The sequence below is a fragment of the Desmodus rotundus genome, chromosome 7, assembly GCF_022682495.2.
Source record: "Desmodus rotundus isolate HL8 chromosome 7, HLdesRot8A.1, whole genome shotgun sequence".
Taxonomy (NCBI): domain Eukaryota; kingdom Metazoa; phylum Chordata; class Mammalia; order Chiroptera; family Phyllostomidae; genus Desmodus; species Desmodus rotundus.
This window is the reverse complement of record NC_071393.1, coordinates 96,552,992-96,578,601: the sequence shown is the minus strand read 5'-3', so window position 1 is coordinate 96,578,601 and position 25,610 is coordinate 96,552,992. Positions and strand designations below refer to the sequence as shown.

Here is a 25,610-nt window from a genome sequence, read left to right as displayed (position 1 = left end):
GTAATAATGGTAAATGGTAATTTCTTCTGAAAACTGATGTGTACTAGATGACCTGATTCACTGTGACTACAAATATTTAAACATATAATTGTGGAGCTAACAACTCCCAGGTATCTACTCACGAGAAACGGAAATATAGAACCAAATAAAGACTTGTATGTGAATAGCAGCATTAGTCACAACAGCCCCAAACTGGATATAATCCAAAAGTTGCTCTACGTAAATGGATGGACAAAATGAGATCTACCCATATAATAAACTATTATTCCACAATAAGGAGAAATGGAAAGATTGTAATAAAAGACAAGGCCACTGCATATTTATAAAGGGATCAATCCAATAAGAAGATATAATATTTTTAAATATGTATGCACCCAACATGAGACTACCTACATATATAAAGCAAAGAGTAACAGACCTAAAGGGAGAAATAGCACTACAATAATAGTAGGGAACTTTAATACCCCACTTACATCAATAAATAAAAGATCATTCACAGGAAGATCAATAAGGCAACATCAGCTTTAAATGACACATTAGACCAGGTGAACTTAACAGATATACAGAGAACCTTCCACCCCAGAGCAACAGAACACACCTTTTTTCAAATGCACATAGAACATTCTCCAGGATGGATCATATGGGAGGCAACAAAGTAAGTCTTAAGAAATTTAAGGAGTCAAATCATGTCCATCATCTTTTCCCAATGGTATGATATTATACCTAAATTTCAAGAAACTGGAAATTTCACAAATATGTGGAGATTAAACAACATGCAACAACCAATAAGCCTATGAAGGAATCAAAATGAAATAAAAAATACACCGAGACAAATAAAATTGGAAATACAACACACCAAAACTTATGGGGTGCAGCAAAAGTGATTCTCAGAGAAAAGTTCATAGCGTAAGTGCCTATCTCAAGATGAAAAACCCCTCAAACAACCTTAAGAAACTAGAAAGAATAACAAAGCCAAAACTTAGTAGAAGGAAAGAAGTAACAAAGATCAGAGCAGAAATAAATGAAACAGAGACAAAAAAGACAACAAAAAAGGTCAGTGAAACCAAGAGTGGGTTCTTTGAAAAGAGGAACAAAATTGAAAAACCTTTAGCTAGACTTACCAACAAAAAAGAGAGGATGCTCAATGAAATAAAATCAGAAATAAAAGAGACATTAAAACTGTTACCACCGAAATGCAAAGGATTATAAGAGACAACAACAATTGTGTCAGAGAAATGAACAACCTAGAAGAAATAGGTAATTCCTAGAAATATATAACCTTCTAAGAATGAGTCATGAAGAAACAGAAAATCTGAGCAGGCCAATTTCTAGCGAGGAGATTGAACCAGTAATTTACAAACTCCCTATAAACCGAAGTCCACAGCCTAACAGCTTCAACTAGTGAACTCTACCCAAGATTGAAAGAAGAATTAATACCAAACCTTCTCAAACTCTTCCAGAAAACAGAAGAAAACACTTCCAAACACTTCCATTTTATGAAGTTAGCATTGCCCTGATACTAACACCAGACAAGGATACCAAGAAAAGAAAATTACAGACCAATATTGCGGATGAACATAGATGCAAAAATCCTTAACAAAATACTAGCGAACCGAATTCAATGACACATTAAAAGCATCACATACCAGGATCAAGTGGGATTTACTCCAGGGACACAGGGATGGTTCAACGTCCACAGAGAAATTTTAAAAATTCCATATATAATTGCATCAAAAGGAATGAAATATCTAGGAATAAGTTTAACCAAGGAGATGAAAGACCTGTACAATGAAAATTATTAGACACTGATGAAAGAGACTGAAGCACAAATAAATGTGAAAATAATCTGTACTCATTGTTTGGAAGAATTAATGTTAAAATGTCCATATTACACAAAGCAATCCACAGACTCAGTGTAATTTCTATCAAAATTCCAATGTAATTTTTCACAAATAAAACAAACAATACTAAAATGTGTTGGAACCACGAAAGACGCCAAAGAGCCAGGGCAATCTTGAGAAAGAAGAACAAATCTGAAAGCATCATGCTCCCTGATTTCAAACTATATTAAAAACCACAGTAATCTAAACAGTATGGTGTTGGCCTAAGAACAGACACACAGATCAAACAAACAGAATAGAAAGCCCAGAAATAAGCCCAGGCACATAGGGGCACTTAATTTACAATAAAGAAGCCAAGAATATACAATGGGGAAATAACAGTTTCTTCCCCATTGGAAATAAATAGTGTTGAGAAAACTAGACAGGCACATGCAAAATAACGAAACTGGAGCACTATCTCACATCATAAGCAAAAATTAACTCAAAACGGATTAAAGACTTGAATGTAAGATCTGAAACGATAAAACAGCGAGAAGAAAATATAGGCAGTAATAAGCTTCTTGACAGGAGGTCTTGGCGATGATTTTTTGAATTTGATACCAAAAGCAAATGCAGCAAATGCAAAGATAAACGAGTGGGACTACATCAAATTAAAAAGCTTCCTCACAGCAAAGGGAACCATCAACAAAATGAAAAGGCAACCTCCTGAATGGGAGAAAATATATGCAAAATACTTATCTGATAAACAGTTAATATCTAAAATACATAAACAACTCATACAATTTAATAACAAGAAACCCCAAGCAATTCAAGTTAAAAGTGGGCAGAGGATGTGAATAGATATTTTTCTAAAGAAGACATACAAAGGCCAACCGACACATAAAAATGTGCTCAACATGACTAATCACCAGGGAAATGCAAAACGAAACCACAGTGAGTATCACCTCACCCCTGTGAGAATGGCTATTATCAAAAAGACAAGAAATAACAAGTATTGTCAAGGATGTGGAGAAAAGGGAACCTTTTTTGGTGGAAATGTACATTGGTGCAGCCACGATGAAAAACAGTCTGGAGGTTCCTCAAAAAAAAAAAGGGAATGAAATCTTGCCGTCTGCAACAACATGAACTGACCTAGAGGATACTGTGCCGAGTGAAGTAAGTCCAACAGAGGAAGACAAATGCCATATGATTTCACGTAAATGTGGAGTCTAAAAAGCAAAATAAGTGAACAAGCAGAACATAAATAGATCCAGAGAACATTTTGATGGGGATGGGGGTTGGTTGGATGAGCAGAAAAGGTGTAGGGATTACGGATTAGAAATTGGTATATATTAAAGAAAAAAGAAGTTGGTAGTCACAGAATGGGTATGGGGATGTAAGCACCGCAACACAGTCAATACAGGAACACAGGCAAAATGTAATGACTGTGTGCGGTGTCGGACGGGTAGTAGAGTTACCAGGATGATCGCTACGTAGGTCATGTGGATGTCTGGTCACGGGTTGTCCACCTGTAACTAATTAATACTGTACATAAACTGTAATTGAAAAATAAAAAATATTTTTTAAAATTAAAAAGACAAGTACCACATGATCCAGGAACCCCACTTTTGGGTACTTATCCAAAGAAAATGAAAACTCCGACCCAAAAGACGTAGGCACACCATGGCCACTGCAGCATTATTTACAATACCCAAGATATGATAACAACACAAGTGTCCACTGACAGGCAGTGGACAAAGGGGATATGGTATACATACACAATGAAATGTTATTCAGCCACAAAAACGAAGTCTTGCCACTTGAGACAACGTGGATGGACCTAGAGGGTATCATGCTAAGTAAAATAAGTCAACCAGAGAACGGCAAATAACTATACGTAAACGCCTCACAAAATACTAAACCAAACCAAACCAAACCAAAAAACCCCCCAACACTATCAAGGTCATAGATACAGAGAGCAGACTGGTGACTGCCAGAGGTGAGGACTGGGGGGAGAAGGGTGTGAAAACCTAGTCAGAAGATAAATTAAGTCACGGTGATGTAATGCCCAGCATGTGACTGTAGTTAATAGCATTGTACCTTGTATCTGAGAGTTGGTAAGGGAGTAATCCTCAAAGCTCTCATCACCAGAAAGAAATTCTACGTATAGTGATGGATATTAGCTAGACTTTTTGTGGTGACCATTTTGCAATATATACAAACATTGAATCTTTATGTTGCACACTGAAACTAATACAATGTTGCATGTCAACTACACCTCAATAAAAAGGTATTTGAAAAAAAAGGATGCACTGCTGACACACGCTACAACACAGAGGAAACGCAGACATTATGTTGCAGGAAAGCAGTGAGATAGAAAAGAAAATACTGGTTCATTCCATTTACAAAAAAATGCCTTAGAAAGGGCGAATCTATGCCGTCAGACAGAGTACTAGTCCCGCCCGGGGTCAGGGCTGGGAGCAGGGACTGACCGCACGTGGGCACCGGGGTTCTTCGCTGGGGTGGGGAACATGTTCTAAAATGCATTACGGTGATGCTCGTACACTTCTGTAACTTATTAAAAATCCCTAAATCACTCAAAGATGGATTAATTTGACATGTTAGTTACATATCAATAAATCTCTTTAAAAAATCAGCCTCAAACACAATTTGACTTATTAACTTTCCAAAGTTTTCCAGGGCTTTGTGGTCACTGTGGTCATTTTGCTACTCTGTAATAAAATATGAAACACCAATTAATTACACTGATAACACATTATTGTATCAATGGTAAAAGGGTTATTCCCTCTCAAAACTGACATACACTAGATGGCCTGGTGATTATAAATATTTAAAGAAGGACATTTTAAAATGTCACTATTGTATTTTTAAGATTATTTCCCCAAATGACTTAAGGCTATGTATACAAGTGGGAAAACAACTGATTCAAATATGACAAACTTCGTCAAGAACCTAGATGCCTCGATAACCTCCAGTAACTGCTCTGACTGATTTCAGGCTGGACTGATTCTTTTTCTTTTCTTTCACTGAATTGACCAAATTGACTGTGGAAATTGGTATCGTGTTGAGACAACCCATGTTGCCACCCATAACCGCCTCATGTAGGAAACTCTATCTACACACACGCTGCATCAATTAGCCATTAAACAACCCACACAAACAGCAGCAAGCTAAAGCTCACTAATAAAGGCCAGAGCCTGTGCTTTCTGCAGCTCTTTACAAAAGGCTCCTCTGCCCAATGCCCAGCCCCCACCGCCACCACAATCTGGGGCAGACAGGGAGGCTACCCTGGGTCAGGATATGGCTGGGTGCCAAGGACGCTGTTCAAAACAGAAAAATAAAAGCTTTCACAACACTACAGCTGCAGTTACCCAACATGCTTTGTGTAGGGACCTATAAGTCAATTTCCCGGCAAGAGGAGTTCCAAAGAAGATCATGACTTTGCACATGCTTCTACACACCCTTTCTTTTCAGGAAAGGAAAACCATGCAAATTGAGGGTTCTCTTTTTGCTGTGATCTATTCCAATCAGGTGCTGGTGGCATCTCCCACTTCTGCTCCCCTTCGGTCTCCATCTTATATTGTATTTAAAATATTTAGTTTGCTCTGTGCTTTATGTGTAAGTCACACCGAGTGCTTTTAGAAATGGGCATGGTACAATTCTTAGAAGACAGAAATGAACTTCACCTTTTCCCCTATACACAGCAATTACACTGTTTTGCTTGAATGCCAGGAAGCCACTCTCAAGGCTGACAGTGTTGAGGACATCAGGAGCCAGAGGACACATTAGCAGGTCTCCACTCTTAGCAATCTCTCCTAGCACTGTGCCGGGGTGCTTCAGCAACCTTCTCTCATTATGCTTAATTATCTTATGAAAAGCCAACAACTAATATATCTATCTAGTTATTTCTTGGGGATTGCATTCTAATGAATGAGAACAGCAGGTACAATTAAATATAGACTATGCTGACATTCTGCATTACAAATTCATCTGTGCACAACAGGAACACACTTAAGAGAAAACCACAATGCAATATAAAAGTTATTCTAATCATTCCGTTACATAATAAAGGGTAGGTCATCCAAATATTCTTGCAAAAAGCTTTAAATAAAATTAAGTAGCATAATTAGCCATCCTTAATAGCTGTTACTGTCTAGAGTCTCATGATTCAGTTGAGAATGGAGGCGACAAACATGGTTTTCCTCCCTCATGTATGATAAAGGCAGAACACGTGCAGCATTTTCCAGCCTGAGAACAAGGGCAAAAGGCCTGGGCTTCTCCATTCTGCCTTCCTCAATCCTTTCCCTGCAAGTACAAGAAATTCCCTGCGTACATGGGGGGTCTTAGACTCCTACCTGGCTACATGTACGTCTTCTGGTCTGTCTATGGAAACACCAGGTGTGGTGGAGCAAGCTCCGGGGAGTCAGAGGGAATCTACATTCTGTCCCAGCTCTGGGACAACCTACTCCCATGAGTCTAAAATATCACTAATTTAAGGCTCCTACTGACTACAAAAGCTTTTCAGTGAAAAAGGAAATGAACAAAAAAAAAATCCATTGGGACACTACATTAAATGCATACATAAATTTAAGATACATTTTGATTGTAGATTTGACTTGGAGTAGCATGTCCAGAAGACCAGCTCTGGCAAACAGATACAATAAAAATTATAGCAGACAACACTTCTTTGGCACTTGCTACATGCCAGGCACTGGGCTGAATGCATTATTATCACATGCCTTAACTCATTTCATTACCATTATAACCCTTGATGGATACTATTAAACCCATTTTATAGGTGAATACATTGAGAATCAAATTAATGAAATTAGTTGCCCAAGGCCACACAACTAACTCTTACACCTTAACAAACTGCATTATATTTATGAGATAAATCTCATCTGAATTTATGGGCTGGGTTATTATTCTAGCTTTGGCACTGAAGAGCTGGCTGACCTTTACAGGTTTTTAGATTGTTCTGCTTCTCACAGAAAAGCAGTTATAGAAGGAAAGTTTGGGGAAGGTTCTAACTATCCTCTTGATCTCTTGCTGCTTCTCTTGAGAAGCAGTTATTTGAACTTTAATAGTAGCTATTACATGCCAGATACAACACTGTGACTCAAAGAGGTTAAAGAACTGACCCAGGGTCATATAAATGAATTCAATTAAGAGGCATAAGCAGCACTTAAATCTGGGACTGCTGACCCTAATGCTAGAGCTCTTCTGTTAGGCTACCAAGCACTTTATTGCCTTTCTTATGACTCTGTTTTTTTTTTTTTAATCCTTTTTGAGACTTCGTTTTCTCAGCTAAAAATAGGGTACAACGATACCTTCCTTGCAAGGTTATCATGAAGCTTAAATAAAATAAAAGATCTGCTGCAGGAGTACATAGAAGGCACTCAGTGGATGAAAATAACAATACTTATTATTGCACCTAATCCAGAAGGAACTCAATCCTCCAACTGCAAAGGAATGGATCTGATTTCCATGGTGCTGATCACCTTAAACCTTGCCTTTGGAGAAAGAGACAGCCTTAGAGAGGTCTTCTAACTATTAAACCTTCTTAGGCAGAGTGTTCTATCTGAGGATAAATATCTTGCTTTACCACTAGAAAGGAGAACAAAGGATGACTTTCGATTAAGCTACACTACAAAAAGTGTGCATGTGGCATATAGTCATTGCCATAAATTAACTGTGGCCTCCAATCTCTGCCAAAAGACATGGCTCAGCCTACAGCTGTTCTCCCTCCCCTTCTGATGAGCTCCTAAACGTCAAGGTTTGCTTAAGAAACAAAGCTATAATCAGAGCTATCTGTGGAGTCTGGTGAATTAAATATTCAGCAGACCACATGCAGAATGCATCTTGCTGGATGGTTGAATAGGGGTCACCAAAAAGGTGAGGGGCTCACGTGAGGGTACCATAAAGGCCCATGAGTCAAATACACAATGATCATATGGTCTGCTTTAATCTCGATGCCCAGCAAGGCAGACGATGTTGGGGGACGTTATAGGGGCACCAAGGACCCCTCTCCCATCTGCATTCCTTCCCTGTATAGCACAGGACCTCTTTTCTTCTCTCTCCTCTACGGCTTTTACTGATCCTCATTTTCAGAATGGGAAGAGGTGGCCTGCATGGTAATTCCCCTGGGTTCCTCATCCTCTTAGACATTTATGACAAATTTTATCACAGATGCACGGGGGGTGGGGGGTTAGGGGGGAGGGCTGGGGGGGACCAAGTCCAGGACAACCATTCCTAATTAAGCAGACTGCCCAAATATAGAAACTATAGAAAGATCACATATTTTTATAATGAAGCTTTCTATTTTGAGACAATTGCAGACTCAGATGCTACTGAGAAGTAACACAGGCACCCTGTACACCCTCTGTCCGTCCCCACGTCACGGCGTGCTGACGCTCACGCAGCCAAGACAGAGACTGTGTCTATTACCATGTCCCTTCATAGCCACACCTGCTTTCCTCCCACCCCCTCAACCTCTCATTAGCCCCTGGAGACGGCTAATCTGCAATCCACTTCTGCAATTTTATCATTTCAAGAATGTTAGAAAAATGAAATCATATAGTACGTACCCTTTTGGGATACTTTTTTTCACTCAGCATAATTCCCTGGGGATTCATCCAGGTTATGTGTATCAGCAATTCCTCCCTTTTTATTGTTGAGTAGTATCATATGGTATGAATGGCCCCCAGTTTATGTAACCATTCACTCATTAAAGAGCATCTGGGTTTTGGACTATTATGAATAAAGCTGTGCCATAAACATTTGTATACGATTCGGTTTTTGTGGGAACCTAAGTCTTTTATTTCTCTGGGATAAACGCCCAGGAGTGCAAATGCTGGGTCGCACGGTAGGTGCATGTTTCGATTTTAAGGAATGCAAATTGATCTCCAGTGGGGCTGTATCATTTTACATTCCTATCAACAACGCATTGGTCATCTAATTCCTCTGTATCCTCGACGGCATTTGGTGTTGTCACTATCTTATTTCAGCCACTCTGGTAGGTGTGTAGTAATAATGTCCTTGTGATTTTAGTTTGCATTTCCTCAATGGTTAACGATGCTGAACACCCTTTCACGTGCTTACCTGCCATTTGTAGGTTCTCTTCAGTGGAATATGTCTTTATGCCTTTTGCTCATTTCCTAACTTAATTGTTTTTTACTGTTAAGTTTTGAGAGTTCCTCACATATTCTAGACATTCTTTAAAAGAACACTTTGGTAATACCACACAGGGTCTCACGTCTTTTGAAAATCATTATCACAAATGCAGAAACCTTCAGTGATTACCCGAGACAAACAGAACGAACAACCAATGGGGGGATGGAGGCTTTGTTTCCACAGACATTCATTGTGTGGACAGTCAACGCTGCAGAAAAACCAATGACCCAGTCATTAAACTAGTTTGTTTACCTCAGTTAATGGGCCAAGTCTATTTTTTTCAAAAACAAATGTTCATAAGTGGTGATCTCCTACAGCATTGGCATGTGATTAATAATCACATTTAAAGGACAGCATTTAAAGGATGTAAAACCAGGAGCCAAGGTGTAGCTGTGCTCCTAGCATGAGCACTTGCTTAACAGGAACGCCCCGCTTCCAGGCACGCTGGAAGAAGTAGTCACAAAGCTCAGGGAGGGAGTCACGCCACCCAGCTCTCTTGTGCTGCAATGTAAAACCAGCTGCGGATGATTCCTTCCAAAATGACTTGGGTTGTTCAAACACTAATCAGTCCTCTTAAAAAACTGTGTCTGGTGCTCCAGATGGCAAAAATATGGCTTAGGTTACTTCAAAACTCACTATAACCTATGAGAAAGCACAAACTTTAAATCTCTGCAAAAGAGGTTGTTATGCAAGTTTTGTGCACATTTCATTTCTTCATAAGTTACTCAAAGTTAATCAGGTTACTTTTCTATTGAGAGCAATGCTTTCCAACAATGTTCTCCCTAAAGGATCACCTTACCCAGCAAATGATCATTCCTTGAATTTATTTTTGTCACAAATCTTAACTTTTACATAGACTAGGGTATTCTTTTAACACTACCACCTTGACATCCCAATTTCTTTCCAAACTAATTAAAAGGTTTTACTTCTACCATATCATTCCTCTTCTCTCATTTAATAAGTCTAATAAAATGAGTTGGTGATGTAATACAAATACTCTTGTAACATTTTTTAAATCTTAAAATTTCTACTGACCTCATTTAAAAGGCATCAGCAAATACGTGTAACATTTATTTGCCTACACTCTTCTGGACTGTCAGCTTCCAATTTTCTCCCAAACTCCTTCCTGAAAAAGGGCGCCCTTGCACGGGGACTTTCTTGTACCATTTTGGGGGCAACTTCTTGCGGATCAACAATCATTTCAAAATAAAAAGATTTTTAAAAAAAGAATGCTTTTGCTTTCCATCTAAGTTATTATTCTACATGTCCTTTCAATAATTCTTTGTTAATGATAAAACTTTATTTTCAGTATACGTTATAGTTTAAAACCCTTTCCCCTTAAAAATGTCTTCTGCTTTAATTACGTGGCTCTGGTTTAGGAAGCAACCATTTTCTTAGCCAAGTCACACTGCTGTAATTCTCCACCTGTTTGCATTTCAGTCTCTTATCTGCAGTTCTACACTTCATATTTCCTAGAATCTCCACTTTGAAGGGACACAAAATAGATTGTACATGTTAGGCAGTTAGAACAGTGCCTGATATAGAATAAGTGCTTAATAAATACTATTTTCATTATTATTCTCAATCTTTTTCTTTCTTCCCATATGCCTCTCTAATTTGCTGTTCTCTTATCTTGCCAACATGTCAAACTTCCTTTAGTCACAAATCACACGATCCAGAATCCTGATGCTTAAAGGAACCTGAGTGACCATGTAGCTATCCCTTCACTGCATATGAGGAATCGGAGGCCCAGAAAGCAGGAACAGCCTGCTCTTCCAGGTCACACAAGGAGGCAGTCGGTCATTGGGACTGAACTGGAAATTCAAATAAAGCTTCATTCTTACTCAGAAACTGAGCTTTTTAAGTCGTCCAAGCCAGTGCTGCACCTGTGTTGTTCTTTAATACTATCTGAGGGGAAAAATTGTGTAACTAAGGAGAGAAAATGGCGTGCAATTTCCAGATACTCCAAACTGCTGGCCAGTGACAACAGCAACTTTGAAATTTCTCTCTCTCCCTCCCACCCTCTCTCTCTTTTTCTGACATTACAAATGTCCTTTAAATCATGAAGGATTTCTTTGTTTTCAAACTGCTGCGCTGCTAGACCAAACCTAGGTAGGATTTTTTCAGGAACTGTGAGATACGGTGATTAACAACAGAATTACTGAGACCCTTTGAAAGAATGGTTTTTCTTTTTGGAAGGGGAAATTTCTTCCCAAAGTACAGCTTCTACCATACTGCTAAGAATGCCTTCTTTCTCTTCCTGTTTTTGAAATTTATTGATTTTAGAGAGAGGAAGGGGGCGAGGGAGAGAGGGAAGGAAGGAGGTGGGGAGAGGGAGAGAGACAGGAACACTCATTTGTTGTTCCACTCATTGATGCATTCATCGGTTGATTCTTGTATGCGCTCTGACTGAGTGGGGATCAAACCCACAACCTTGGCTTACTGGGAGGACACTCTAACCATCTGGGTTACCCAGCCAGGGCTCTCTTCCTTTTTTTAAAAAAAAGATTTTATTTATTTATTTTTAAAGAGAAGGGAAGGGAGGGAGAAACAGAGGGAGAGAAACATCAACGTGTGGTTGCCTCTCACGTGTCCCCTACTGGGGACCTGGCCCGCAACCCAGGCATGGGCCCTGACTGGGAATTGAACCAGAGACCCTATGGTTTACAGGCCTGTGTTCAATCCACTGAGCTACACTAGCCAGGGCTCTTCCTTTTTTAAAAAAAGTTTGATTGACTTAAGACTAATGGGTAGCAAAATTTACCCTTTCTAGATGTACAGGTCTATGTGGTCTGACAAATGTGTACAGTTGTATAACCACCACCAAAACCAAGATACAGAACAATTCCAGCATCCTTCTGCCCAATTCTGTCATAGCTTATTGTTACCTGTTCCTGTATCATTTGGCAACCATTGGTGTACTTCCCATTTTTATAGTTTTGCCTTTTCTAGAATGTCACGTAGGTGGAATGACACATTAGGTTGCCCTCTCAGTCTGGCTTCCTTCACTCAGCATAGAGTATTTAACATTCACCCATGCTGTGCGCATCAGCAATGGGTGGCCTGTTATTGCTGAGCCGTACTCCATTGTATCAGTCTATCACAGTTGGGTTGTTTCCAGTTTGCGGCATTAGGAATGAAGCCACCAGGAGGGTGATTGGTGGATCACATTGCAAGAAACGTGCCAAACTATTTTCCAAACTGGCTGTACCAATTTATATTCCCACCAGCAATGTACGAGAGTTTCAGTTGCTCTATATTCTTGTCAGCACTTGATACTATTTTCCTTTAATCTTAGTGACCGTCTCTCTCTCTGTTTTTAAAGGTTTTATTTATTTTTGGAGTGAGGGGAAGGGAGGGAGAAAGAGAGGAAGAGAAACATTAATGTAAGAGAGAAGCATTGATCAGTTGCTTCTTGAGTGCACCTGACTGAGGACCAAACCTGCAACCCAGGCACGTGCCGTGACACCAAATAGAACCGGCAACCTTTCACTTTGCAGGATGACACCCAACCCATTGAACCATACCAGCCAGGGCCAAAGGTCTCTCTTTGAACAGAAAAAAGTGGAAAACATATTTTTAAAACACACTGAACTTCTGCTAAAAGTTAAAACAATAGTGACTCCTCTCTTTCTCTTAAGACCCACAAGCAATCCATCAGAAAATCTATTGACTCTATATTTAAAATACAAGGTCTGTCCGGAAAAAGTCCAGCATTGTTAATATAACGAGAATGGTTTGCACAACACTGATGTAACCTGGCAGCCAAGGAGAGTGGACTGGAACGTGCATGCATGACAATGAGGACTTCACTGCACTAGTCACAGGGGTGGTAGATGCCATTAGTGAGCATGTGTACTGTGTGGCCCATTGCCTTCAAAATGACTGAGTAGAGCAACAAATCTGCATCAGATTTTGCATTAAGCTTGAACGATGCTTCACAGACTATTTCGATGACTCAGAATGTTGCAGCTACAGGCAACTGTTGATTGGCAACTTCATCACAACAACCTGCTCCCTTATGCATCACGTCTTGTGCAGAGATTTTTGGCAAAACATCAAATCACCCAGGAGACTCAGCGCCCCTACAGCCCAGATTTGGCGCCCTGCGACTTCTGGCTTTTCCCAAAACTAAAATCACCTTTGAAAGGGAAGAGATTTCAGACTATTGATGAGATTCAGGAAAATATGACAGGGTAGCTGGTGGCGATTAGGAGAACTGTGTGAGGTCCCAAGGTGCCTACTTTGAAGGAGACCTTTCTTGTATCTTCTCCAGTAAGTGCCTCTTTTTCATAGTACATGGCTGGATACCTTCTGGACAGACCTCATGTATCCAGAATCTGACCACTTTTCCCATCTTCATGATAGTCTCCCTGATTTGAGCCTCTATAACTCACCTGGATTACTGACTGCCACAGTTCCTAACAGCTGAGTCTACCCTTGCCCTATTCTTGGCCGCAGGCACGCTGGCCATCTCTCTGTTCCATAAGCATTCCAGGCTCATCTCACCTGGTGTCTTTTGCTCTCTTACTGTCCTCCTCCCCACCATACACCTAATCTGATGAGTAACTCTGCTCCTGCGAATCTTTGCTCCAATCTCCTCTCCTCTTCGAGGTCTACCTAATAAACAATGCAAGCCATGTTTTGCCTCCCCTAAGCTTGATCTACTTTTTCTTTTCTCCATATTACTAACCACCTTCTAACACATACTGTATTTACTTTTTCATTATACTGATTATTTATGGGCTGTTTCCCAACCATAACCCACTCCTGCTAGAACATAACTTCCATGATTGTAGGAATCTTTTGTTTTATATACTGATGTATTCCAAGTACTCACACCAGTGCTTGGTACATACTGGGTATACAATAAATAGTTGCCAGATGAAAAAATGAACTAACAATACTGGTTTTGGCTTTCAAGGTACTGTGTGAGGACAGGTTTATACAAAGTAAAGCCTGGAGTAGAAGATAAAATTTCAAACATTCATGTTGAAACCATAACACTTAGTTTCTCTGAACACAATCTGTTTGCGTAGCATTTGCCTTCAGAATAATATAATTTTTTTTAATGTATAAAAAAATGTTACAAAGGTCTTTTATTAGAAAAAATACATGAGCCCTCACTGAGTAGCTCAGGTGGTTAGAGCATCATCCCCACAGGCCCAGATTGCAGGTTCGATCCCCAGTCAGGGCACATACAAGCAGTAACGAATTAATGCACAAATAAGTGGAACAACAAATTATGTCTCTCTTTCTCCCTTCCTCTCTATCTCTCTAAAGTCAATAAATGAAAATTAAAAAGAAAAGAAATGAAACTCACCAGGTTCATAAATATAAAGAATTTTCAGGACACCAACTATCTAGGTTGTTTCTTTCTATAAACTTTTCCATCTGTGTAAGATTGCCCCAGCTTGATTGCCAATTTTATTTTCTTAATCTAAGTTCTAATCTCACTACCCTTCCATTTCTATTTTTTATCCTCAGGGAAAGAGAGAGCAGTTACTGCTGGGGCATTCTCACCTCTTCCAAAGAGATGGCATAGGTGTTAATCTTGCATTTATGTTTGACATGGGTAATGACGGCTATGACTGGAGCCGTAGGTGTATTAATATGCAGGGCTCTCACCTCATTAGTGGCGATGTATGTTTTGAAGTTCAGCTGCAGTGTTTGCTGTAATGTCAGATCTGGCCTAACAGACTTTCTCACTGTTCATTTTCTTTGTTTTTACCCTGTCAGTACATGCTATGCTTACAGGCCTTACATATGCATTTTTCATAAAGATAATTTTCCCACAGTAGTTAACATTGGTAGAAGTTTCAAACATTTTTAATAATTATGTCTTCACTTCCGGTCAAGATGGTGGTGTAGGCAGACATGGCTTGACACTTCACATAACCACAATAAAATTACAACTAAAATAGAGAACCATCACTCAGAACTGACAGATTGAGATGAATGGAAGTGTGACAACTTCCATCCAGACTGAGCTGGCAGACTAAGATTCCATCAACCTGGCTAACACTGTTTGACCCATCTTAGAGATACCCAGAGACTCCACCCCACATATGGGACCACCCAAGCTGCTTTCCCATGTGAACGGCTGGTCTTGGCTCATGCTTCACAACTTCCTAAATCCTCTCAAACAAGCAGCAGCTGGCCTTAGTGAGCCCCAGGCCCACAATTATCAGCCTAGATTCACAGCCTGGCTTCACCGGGAAATCTCTGAGCCCAGCACAAGTAGTAGTCATCTCAGATTGCTTTACACCTCAGGCAGGGTGGCCCAGGGCAAAACACTGGTGGGGGCTGACCTTGGCCTGCACCACCCCGGAAACCCCAGAGCCTGCACACCCAGTGGACAGCTACAGACCACATCAGAGCACCACCACCCTGCCCCTGCACAGATGATCCTCCATGGAGGGTGGAGGTTGGTTGTCGGTAGTCACAGCCAGTCCTTGCAGCTGACTGGCCTAGGTAATCCTTCTCATTGCCCTACCAACAGCAAACAGCAACCAAGGCTCAACTATCAGAGGAGGGTGTACTCAGCCCACATGAAGGGCACTCCTCAACTACCCAGCTTGGGTGAGAGGGGAGGCTGTGCCACAGGACCCTACAGGACACCTACCATATTGGGCCATGCTACCAAAACAGGGGGTCATAGCAGCTCTACCTACTACATAGAAACAAACACAGGGAGGCCAATAAGTAGACAAAAAAATATGGCCCAAATGAAAGAACAGATCAAAACTCCAGAAAAAGAACTAAACAAAATGGGGATAAGCAATCTATCAGATGCAGAGTTCAAAACACTGGTTATAAGGATGCTCAAGGAACTTAGTGAGGTCCTCAACAGCATAAAAAAGATCCAGTCAGAAATGAAGGATACACTACTTGAAATAAAGAACAATTTATAGGGAAACAACAGTAGAGTGGATGAAGCAGAGAATCAAATCAATGATTTGGAACATGAGGAAGCAAAAATCAACCAATCAGAACAACGAGAAGAAAAAAGAATACAAAAAGATGAGGATAGTGTTAGCAGCCTGTGGGACAACCTTAAGCAATCCAACATTTGCTTCACAGGGGTGCCAGAAGAAGAGAAAGAGCAAGCTATTGGAAATCTATCTGAAAAAATAATGAAAGAAAACTTCTCTACTTTGGTGAAGGAAACAGACATACAAGTCCAGGAAGCACAGAGAGTCCCAAATAAGGTGGACACAAAGAGGCCCACTCCAAGAGACATCATAATTAAAATAACAAAGGTTAAAGATAAAGAGATGCAGGGGTGTGAGAGAATGGGTGAGAGGTAAAGAGATTAAGAAGTACAAATAGGTAGGTACAGAATAGCCATGGGGATGTAAAGTACGGTATAGAGAAGGGAGTAGTCAAAGAACTTGCATGCATGACCCATGAACATGAACAAGGGTGGGGGGATTGCCTGAGCGAGTGAGCAGTGCTGGGTGGAGGAGAGCAAAGTGGGAAAAATCAGGACAACTGTAATAGCAAAATTAATAAAATATAATTAAAAATAAAATAATAATTATGCCTTCATGTGATATATGGAAGTTTATCTTAGAGAAAATAGTTTTGTAATTGGGACACCATAATACAAAGTATAATAAACTCTCTCCCTGGCTTGATTTGGGAGTGGGGTATGCTTATTAACTAGATAAAGTGATTGATTCATAGTTACTCTATAATAAAAAATATACCTGGTTATCTAATAGTTCATAAAGTATTTCATATATATCAACTCAATCAATTCTTAAAAACACAAATTGTAAAACCTGACTGAATATAATATTTGATGATCCACTATGAATAGTCATTGTTTTACTTCAATTTTTAAAATATTACCAGCTGACGTAATACGCCATCAGATAAAAAAACCGTACCAGATTAATAAGCCTCATGGGACGGGTGGTTTGTCACTGCCTGGTGCTCAGATTTCATCCGACTTTACAATCCTCACTGGAAATGCACTACAGGAAAGACCTGATTTTCAACAGCATGTTTGGCAGTCATCAACTATGTTTTATAAATCCCACAATACACTGTGTGTGTGTGTGTATATTTATATTACATATGTATAAATATATATGTATATATATTCTTTAACAGCTAAAAATATAGGAACAGTGTATTCCAAGGAAGTAATTTAAATGTGAGAAATAGTATGTTCTCTTTTCTCATTAGTTAACTCAATACATCTCTACTTCTCACCTTTTAAAATCTGTGCTTGTAAGTACAAGACCCTGTTTTTCAGGAGAAGCATTTTGCAGGGAAGAAAATGATGGTCAGAGGAGAACAGAGGTACTTAGACAAAGACAAAGGAGAAAGAGGCTTAGATTCCTCATTAGTAATTCTCTTTTGCTGTCTTCCTTTCATTCCTATCTTCTAAGAGCGCCTGTACCAGGTTCTTCCTTTTGCAGAAGGACACTTGTCTTTGATTTGACAATGTGACACATATTAGCTATAATTCTCATCATCATTCATTTAAAGAAAGCAAAACTGAGTATATGTGCTTTTAAGAAGGTACAGCAATGAGCTTATACAGCAAAAGTGTATAAACAAGTATATTACCTATGTAATTGCCTTAGCTGAACTTAAAGCTCTGATCTTTAATTGCCTGATTGAACTGATCTAAAAAGCTACAATTTTTTAATCAAGGAAAAAATTAAATAGCTTTTTGGGGAAAAAAGGCATCTTTAATCTTATTTTTATGGAATTCAAGTTATTAAATATGGACAAAATCCTCTAAGATACTAAATTAACAACTCAATCTAGAGTAAATTTCTCATTATAACGCTTTACAGAAGTTTTCAAGAAAACTTAGCTTATTCTACTCTTCAATAAAAACACATGCTTTTAAATCCAGAAGGTAGAAGTTTCCACAAATAACTAGGAAACTGAAAGGCTAAACATATATTTAATGAGGTATATTGCCACGGTGTATCGTTTCTATAGTTGGGTGCCCATAACTACTGGGGAATAACCGTTCACTTGCGCTGTAATTCGTTAGTCTTTCCATCTAGACAAACGCAGTTGCACATTCACTCACAGGTATTTATCTACAACTAAAACCCCTCGAGAGGGTTGGTTGGCCCACTACCACTTCTGCTGCGCAGCCCCTGGCGGGCATTTTATTGTGGGTTACCCTCTGAAGGAACTGGGTCGGTCAGCATAAACTGGAAAGAGAAGTACAAGCTCAGGATTCCTTTATGAAAGCTCCATGTTCTCAGTCAGTCAAATCGGCCCTTGTCTGTCACTAATCAAAGAACCTTTTCTTAGTCCAAGCTGCCTCGGAGCTGGGAAGAGGGCCCTACCTGCCTCTGAGGGGCTCTAGGCAACAACAGTTGCCCACAGTGACTATAGGGTGGCAGTTCTGGAAATCTCACCAACCCTTTAGAGTTTACTTTTAGATCCAGACATAACTCCATCTGAAACATGACTATGAAGAACCCACTTCAAATGAAAAATTCAATTATTTCTCCAAAACAAAGAGTAAAACTAAAACCAAATAATTGGGATACAGGAAATTCTAGAGGTATATCTATTTATCAATATCTACTGATTTCTGATTTTAAAAAAGAAAAATAAAAAATCATTGCAGAATAACTAAATAGTATTTTCCCGCCTACTCTAGTTCTTAGTGCTAAGATTCCTCACTGATTCAGTATAAGCCAGAATCGTGCTGTATGTCCAGAGTGAAGGATGGTCCTAGGATCAATTTAACAACAACACTGCATGTCCATGCACGGTCCTCCTAATAAAAGCTCTGCTGCTGAGTGAGAACTGATGACTTCCTTGAGTTCCTTTGTCAATGAAGAGCAGATGCCCATAAAAATCAGTAAGATGACAAGAACTGACCACCATGTTAATTCCTATTAGAATGGCTATAACCACTTTATGAGTTGGTGAGTGTGTGGATGTGGGAATACAGGGAGTAGAAGCAATACACGTCATACTACGTGAAATGCCATTTCTTTTCATCTGGGTGGTGAAAATGCTTCATTTTTCTCCCACCCGCCAGATGTGTAACATGCTTGTTCATACCCAGGAAGGGTAATACTAACTTTCCCTACATTTACATTTTGCACCAACTACACTCTAGAAATAGGGTGGGCTGGCTTTAAAGAAAAATTTGGTTTACGATTCCATTTAATCAGCATAAATACCTTCAAGGACTGAACTGATATTTTGTCAAAATCTACATATCCTCATCAAAAAAGGAAGGAGGAATTAAGAAATTGGAATCACCAAGATATGAAAAACAAAAAACAACCCTTAGTGACAGATGTGGTACTAAAATTGAAGACTTCAGTTGTTTTCGCTCTCTTATAGTTTATACCTTTTCTTAAAAAAGAATCAAAAAACAAAAAAAACTTCCTTTAATCACACCTAATGTGTATGCTGTTGCCTTCCCTAAATGTGCATTAAGCTAGGCTGAACAGATGTGGAAAATTAAGCAGTACTGTTAGTAACATTAGGCCCTGAAGTTGCTTTGTTGTAATTTGTATCTCACTTATTAGCTTGTTCCAAATGAATTCAGACATTTTGGGAACATTAAAAAATGCAAAGGGAGGTTCCTTTTGCAACATTCAACAGTTATCTGATTATTCTCCTCACAGATTCCATTAACAGACTAGGATACTAATTTCTGATGCTTTTACCTTTCACCAATTCCTTATTTAAAGGTTCACATACTTTCAAGGTATGTGAAACAATGTCTTAAGGAACTGTGTATGATGATATTTGAAATGTTAAAAAGAAGGGATGCAACTGTACAGAAGTGAGGGTTGTGCATTAACTTGAGTTAAGTAAGAAAAATAAGATACTGTCATTTTAAGATAACATGAAATATGTTTTTACCTGTTTGGTAAATATTATCCACAAAAATACAATACCAAGTTTATAATCTAATTCAGAGCATTTGAGTGAGAAAAAAAGAAAGAAACTTTTTGACTACCAAATATATTGGCTGGCTTAAATACCATATCACTTACTTTAAAAGTCAAGGGATCTGTAGAGCTCCCCACCCCACTCGCATTAAGTCCAAGTTTGCAAGCGCAGTACATACCTCTATGTAAAATCTTCAAACTCCACAAATAGGTAAGGCCTTTAACAACCTAAAATTGAGAAAGAGAAAACAACACAATGATGGTTTTCATAAGGAACACTGTACATGAAACATATAATCTTATCAAGTGTAATTCTTTAAAAAAATATTTTATTTATTTATTTTCAGAGAGACGGCAAGGGAAGGAGAAAAAGAGGGAGAGAAACATCAATGTGCGAGAGAAACATCTATCGACTGTCTTTTGCCCACCCGCAACCGGGGACGTGGCCCACAGTCCAGGCCTGAGCCCTGACTGGGAATTGAACTGGCGACACTGAGCTTTGTGGGATGACGCCCAACCCACTGAGCCTCACTTCCGTGTCAGGTTCTGTGAGAATGCCAAAGTACAAGCTTCAGGTTCTTCCCTTTACTGGACTTTCAGTGTTCTGAGTATAAGGTATGAGAAAGGCGAGGATTAACTGTACGCGCATAAAATGACGAGGAAGGACATCTACTAAGTTCTCCGTGGAGAGGGACAGGAAAAAGGGACGAAGACTTTCATTTTTTATTTTTCTATACTTCTATATGTAAATTTTTTTCACAGGTCATGACATTTATGACCAAAAAGGGACATTTTAAAAAAGTTGGCTAACTAAGGCAATGGGTAAAAAAGAGATTGTTTTTCCTGCTTGTAATCAGGAAGCTTTACCAAGGTGCTGGGCTTTGAGTAACTGATGTGAAAAAAAAGAGGAGAAAGCATTCAGGCCAAGGTAAGAATATATAGTCAAAGTATTTGGGCAGTGTACTCTTCAAAAATACCAAGGTCGGGAAAGAAACACTGAGACACTGTTCCAGATTAAGAGAGATTAAAAACAGAGGACAGCTAAAAGCAACGCACAGCCCTAGACTGGATGCTGAATCAGAAATTTTTTCCCTTTGGCCTATAAAGGTATTACTGGACAATTGGCAAATCTGAATAAGGAATGTTGATTAGATAATAGTAATGTATCAATGCTAATTTCCTAATTTTGATCAGTGTATAGTGATAATCTAAGAGAACGTCCTTGTTCTTAGGAAATGTACACCTGAAGTAGTTAGGGGCAAGGGGCCATGATGGCTGTAACTTATTCTCAAATGTCTAAGGAAAAAATACGTAGTAGTTTCGCTCTGCGGTTGGGAACCCACATATATGAAGGGCCAACTTAAGTTATACTCAGATTTTTGTCTACACAACAGTTGGTGCCCCTAGAATCTTGTGTTGTTCAAGGGTCAACTGTGTGTGTGTAAATGAAAGGTGGTTCACTGTTAACAACTGCGGAGTCTACGTGAAGCATCTGTGGGAATTCTTTGTATTATTCTCACCATAATAAGTTTCTGAAAGTTTTAAATAATTTCAAAATAAAAAGTTTCCCAAAAATGTTTTAAATGATATTGGGGTGAGAAGTAACAAAGTAGCCCATCTGGCTGATGCGAGCAACAGGGTGCAATTGCGTAGGTGATGCTGAAAGAGCAAGTCAAGGAAGTAAAGAGAGAAGATAAACGACTGAATTAGATTTAGATTTCAGAATTTAACAGCCTGCGTTAAGAATAATTAGTCACGGGGTGGTGAACACACAATACAACATACAGATGATGTACTGTACAATTGTACACCTGAAACCTGTATAATTTTATTAACCCATGCCATCCCAATAAATTAAAAAATTAGTCAAATAAGATACTGGAAAAATAAAGTATTTCTAAGACCCTAAGTACATGGGTTACAAGTGCTACCTGCTAGGTGGGAAATTTAACCATTAAAAGCTTTAAAAACCTTCATATAGAAATCGTTGTAAAAAGAGATGCACATATTTTTATTTATGCCCATTGACTGTACGTACATGAGTGTGGGCTTGCCAATTTCAAGGCTGGCTATTCATAATTAGGTATCAGATACAATAAATGAACACCTATCACTCAAATTTACTGTAAGAATTTAAAAGTACCTATCACTGTAAGAAATTTCAGGTGGGTCGGGACTGTAAGAACAGGAAGAGCTCGCATTAGGAGAAGTCACTGAGTGAGCCACAGCTCTTGAAGTGGTGACAAGAGGGTTGGGGGCTGAGGAAGCCAGGGTTTAAGTCGGTCAGGAACGATTACGAGTAATATTAAAACCAGAAATGCAAAGGGAGAAACCCGATTTCCAAATAGTAAAGGTCTAGAAGAAGATAAATTCTATGTCAATTAATGCTGAGCAGAAGTTAACATATTTTAATTGTTCTCATAGAGTGGAATGTACTGCTGAAAGATTTCCTAACACAGTATAAGCAATTGCACGTTTGCCTATTTTAGGGGAATAGAATGTATTTTTACAGCAAATAACTTCTTCTAGGGTTTAGGATAAGTGGCATTACAATAAAACACACATTTTCTAAACAGTAAGGCCATAAAAAAAGAAAATACCAAAACAGTAATAATGATAACTTGAACACAAAAGGAGGAAACAGGACAAAAATATTTCCTTAAATGCTTATAAAAAATACCATCAATAATATAAATAGTTTTCTTTTTGAGTAGCAGAATAAGGTCATCTTATTTAGCATGAGGTAACTGTCTTCTGAGTTCTGGAAGTAGGGTTAAACTTCTCAATTATAAGCTTCATTACATATTATAAACCTTTCCCATTAAAGATAGCTAAAATTATAAATTTTGCTAAAGACTAAAAAATATAATTCTTCCAACTTTGTCAAAACAGACTACATTCTCCTGTATCAGCATATGAGAATCAAAGGGGAGGGAGCTAGAGGACTGTTGATGGGAATCTAGCGGGTATTCTCGGTGCACGACAGGCCGGGCTTCACAACGGTGGCTCCGCAAAGCCTTGACACCGAAAGCGCTTAGATCTGCCGTCAATCACTCACTCCTTGACGTGTCAAGTGCACGTCTTCTCAGGGACAACTTCAATCAACACAGAGTACACAATGTCACTGCTTCAGCAATGAGCGGAAAAATAAAATGTGTTAGGTGCCAGGGAAAGACAGGGCGGCATTTGGACAGAAAGGAGACCAAATTCAGATGCAAAGTGAATAAAAATCATGGAGCAAGCTGGAAGGCTCAATTCAGCCAGTTTACGTAGATTTCTTTTTCTGGGAAAAATATTCTCTTGCCATACGTCCTACAAGAGAAAATTTGAACCACATATCATAAAGGCTGACAGGGGTCCATCCTATAATGAGCCCCAGAGCTTTGAAAAGTAAAGTCAGTTTGTGGAGCGAGCGATGCCTTGATGTGTTTCTAAGACATGAAAAGAATCTGAGGCAACAGCATGCGTTATTCCATTATTCTCTCATTCATATTATACTTCCCTTTTTTCTTCTCTTTCTTTTTTTTTCTTTTTAACCTTGTTCTCCCTTTCACTCCTTCCTCTTCTTTGTTCTCATTCTCTTAGGAAAGTAGAGTGAAAGAACATGAGGCCTGGAGTCAAACAGCCCTGGGTTCAAATCATGACTCACTAGTCATATGATAACTCTGGGCAAGTTATTTAACTTTTCTAAACCTCATCTTATACATGTATAAATAGGTACAATAACCTACATTTCTTTTTTGCAGAGTTGCTGTTTAGACTGAATGACAGTATTTGTAGGTAAAACATTTATCAATGATTGGCACAAGAAAGTATTCACTACACACCTATTTCCCTCTTCTCTATAACTCCATTGATTCTGATTTGAAAATGGTGCCCACTGTGGTTTCTTGGCCTCACTGGGAGAACTGAAGGGAATGATGCTGAGCTGTCCTCAGAACATAAGAGGAGAGATAAGCAAGGATACCAGGAACCCAGTCAGGCTAAGAGGACACTGACTTTACAAATCATGGCCTACGACCCATCATCGATTTGCTAGTCTTACTTTTTGACTGGTAATTCTTCCATTGGTTTTTGTCAGCAGCAACAAAGGGTTATCCAAGTTTGTAGCCTCCTCAAATTACATTAAAAAATACACTTTGCAGGCATTCACAAGCTTAGGCCCCAGGAGAGTTTTATAAAAAGTGGCAGATGAAGAGCGCAATTATCAAAAGCATTTTTCCTACTCAGGGCGCAGGCAGTTTTCATGACTATGACCTGATGAGCCATAAAAGTTGGAGCAATTGGACACATTCTAGAAAGAAAAAAAGGCTCCTTTAAAAATGTAAGGGCAAATGTAAACAATGCTTTGGGCTAACACTTATTTTAAATGCCTTTCGCTAAAATAACGTTTGTCTTATTTTCAATTACCCATAGGTAAGCCCTGTATTTGAAACTGGATTATTGTTATTATTATTTTTTCCCCCCTGACTTCCCTGGCTCCCCACTCCAGCAGAACTTAAAAGGCCAGTGGCCTTGTGTGGGTGCCCTGCACAGACAAAGGCAAGCTTTATGAAGTCCAAGAAAGGCATGCTCCTCTACTGAAGGAGGCAGGTTCCTACTTTAGCCAAGTTCAATAAATAATTGAGTATACAGAACTCCTACACTTTTTTTCATTTTCAATTGGTATCCTCACCTTCCCCCTCCTTTATTATATGTGTTATTAAACATTAGAGCCAAGAACTGCCAAAAGCCACAAAGAATTCATTCTCCCCTGAGATTAAAAGAGGAAAGGAAACATTTTTATTTTCACCTACAATAGTGATTTAAGTACTCAAATTTCATACTAAACTAATCTGCCTAAACGTGTAGATTAGAAGCTACTTAACAGCAATAGCATCAGAAAAAGGAAGTTCTCATCACCCTGGGCAGTTCACACTAATAATTAGAAAGAAAAAAGGAAAGCTGTGAATTACAATGAACTAAAACTAAATAAGTGTCCACATTGGATTAAAGGATTTGAGTTGACAGCCTGAAGTATAACGAATGTGAAAATCAGCCATTTAATTAAATGGTACATGGTATAATCACTTTGCATTAAACTGCTTACGTTATCAGAGTGCCTTTAGTTCAGCAATTGTTTACTATTACACCACCCAGAGACTTCTCTTAGACACTGTTCAGCCTACATTATTCCACACTGGAGATCTGGGGCTTATATAGTAATTTAGTTTAGTTGTTATATTTCATCAGTTTATTAGCAAATATGGAAAATAGGAAAACTGCTTTTAATCACAAAGAAAATAATCTTAGATGTAGTGGGTGAAAAAAATGAAAACCCAAGAGCATAAAATGTCTGTGAAAATCTTTAAGAATAAAGTAGTATTTTCCTATACACTGTTTTATTTTAATAACTTAAGACTTTAAAAGTATTTTCTAATATGCCTATAATTATAAAATGTCCAAAAACTGGTTTTCTTTTCGAAGAACATGGAAATTTTACTGGTGAGCAAGAGCACTAAGGTCCCTGCAAACACATGAAAGTAGAACAGGTGAGAGTACCTGTAAGCCTGAAAGATGTCACGTGACCGTGTACTTACTGCGGGTTGGTCTATGAAAAGAAGAAAGCACAGACATGATAGGAAAAGAAGGTTAAGAAGACCCTCGCTGTCAATAGGAATTGAAGAAACCCAGAACACCCCGAGGATATAAGGAG

The 25,610-nt window shown here is 38.9% G+C and overlaps 1 protein-coding gene across 13 annotated transcripts in view; it reads right to left on the bottom strand.

Annotated features, from left to right (window-relative positions):
- Positions 1–25,610, bottom strand: part of MAP2K5 (mitogen-activated protein kinase kinase 5) — a 250,757-nt gene that overhangs the window by 114,013 nt on the left and 111,134 nt on the right. For all 13 annotated transcript variants that reach the window (XM_053928531.2, XM_053928532.2, XM_053928533.2 and 10 more), the window contains exon 13: positions 20,095–20,143. In XM_053928531.2, coding sequence (XP_053784506.1) covers positions 20,095–20,143 — 49 coding nt within the window. The remainder of the gene's footprint in view (positions 1–20,094; positions 20,144–25,610) is intronic.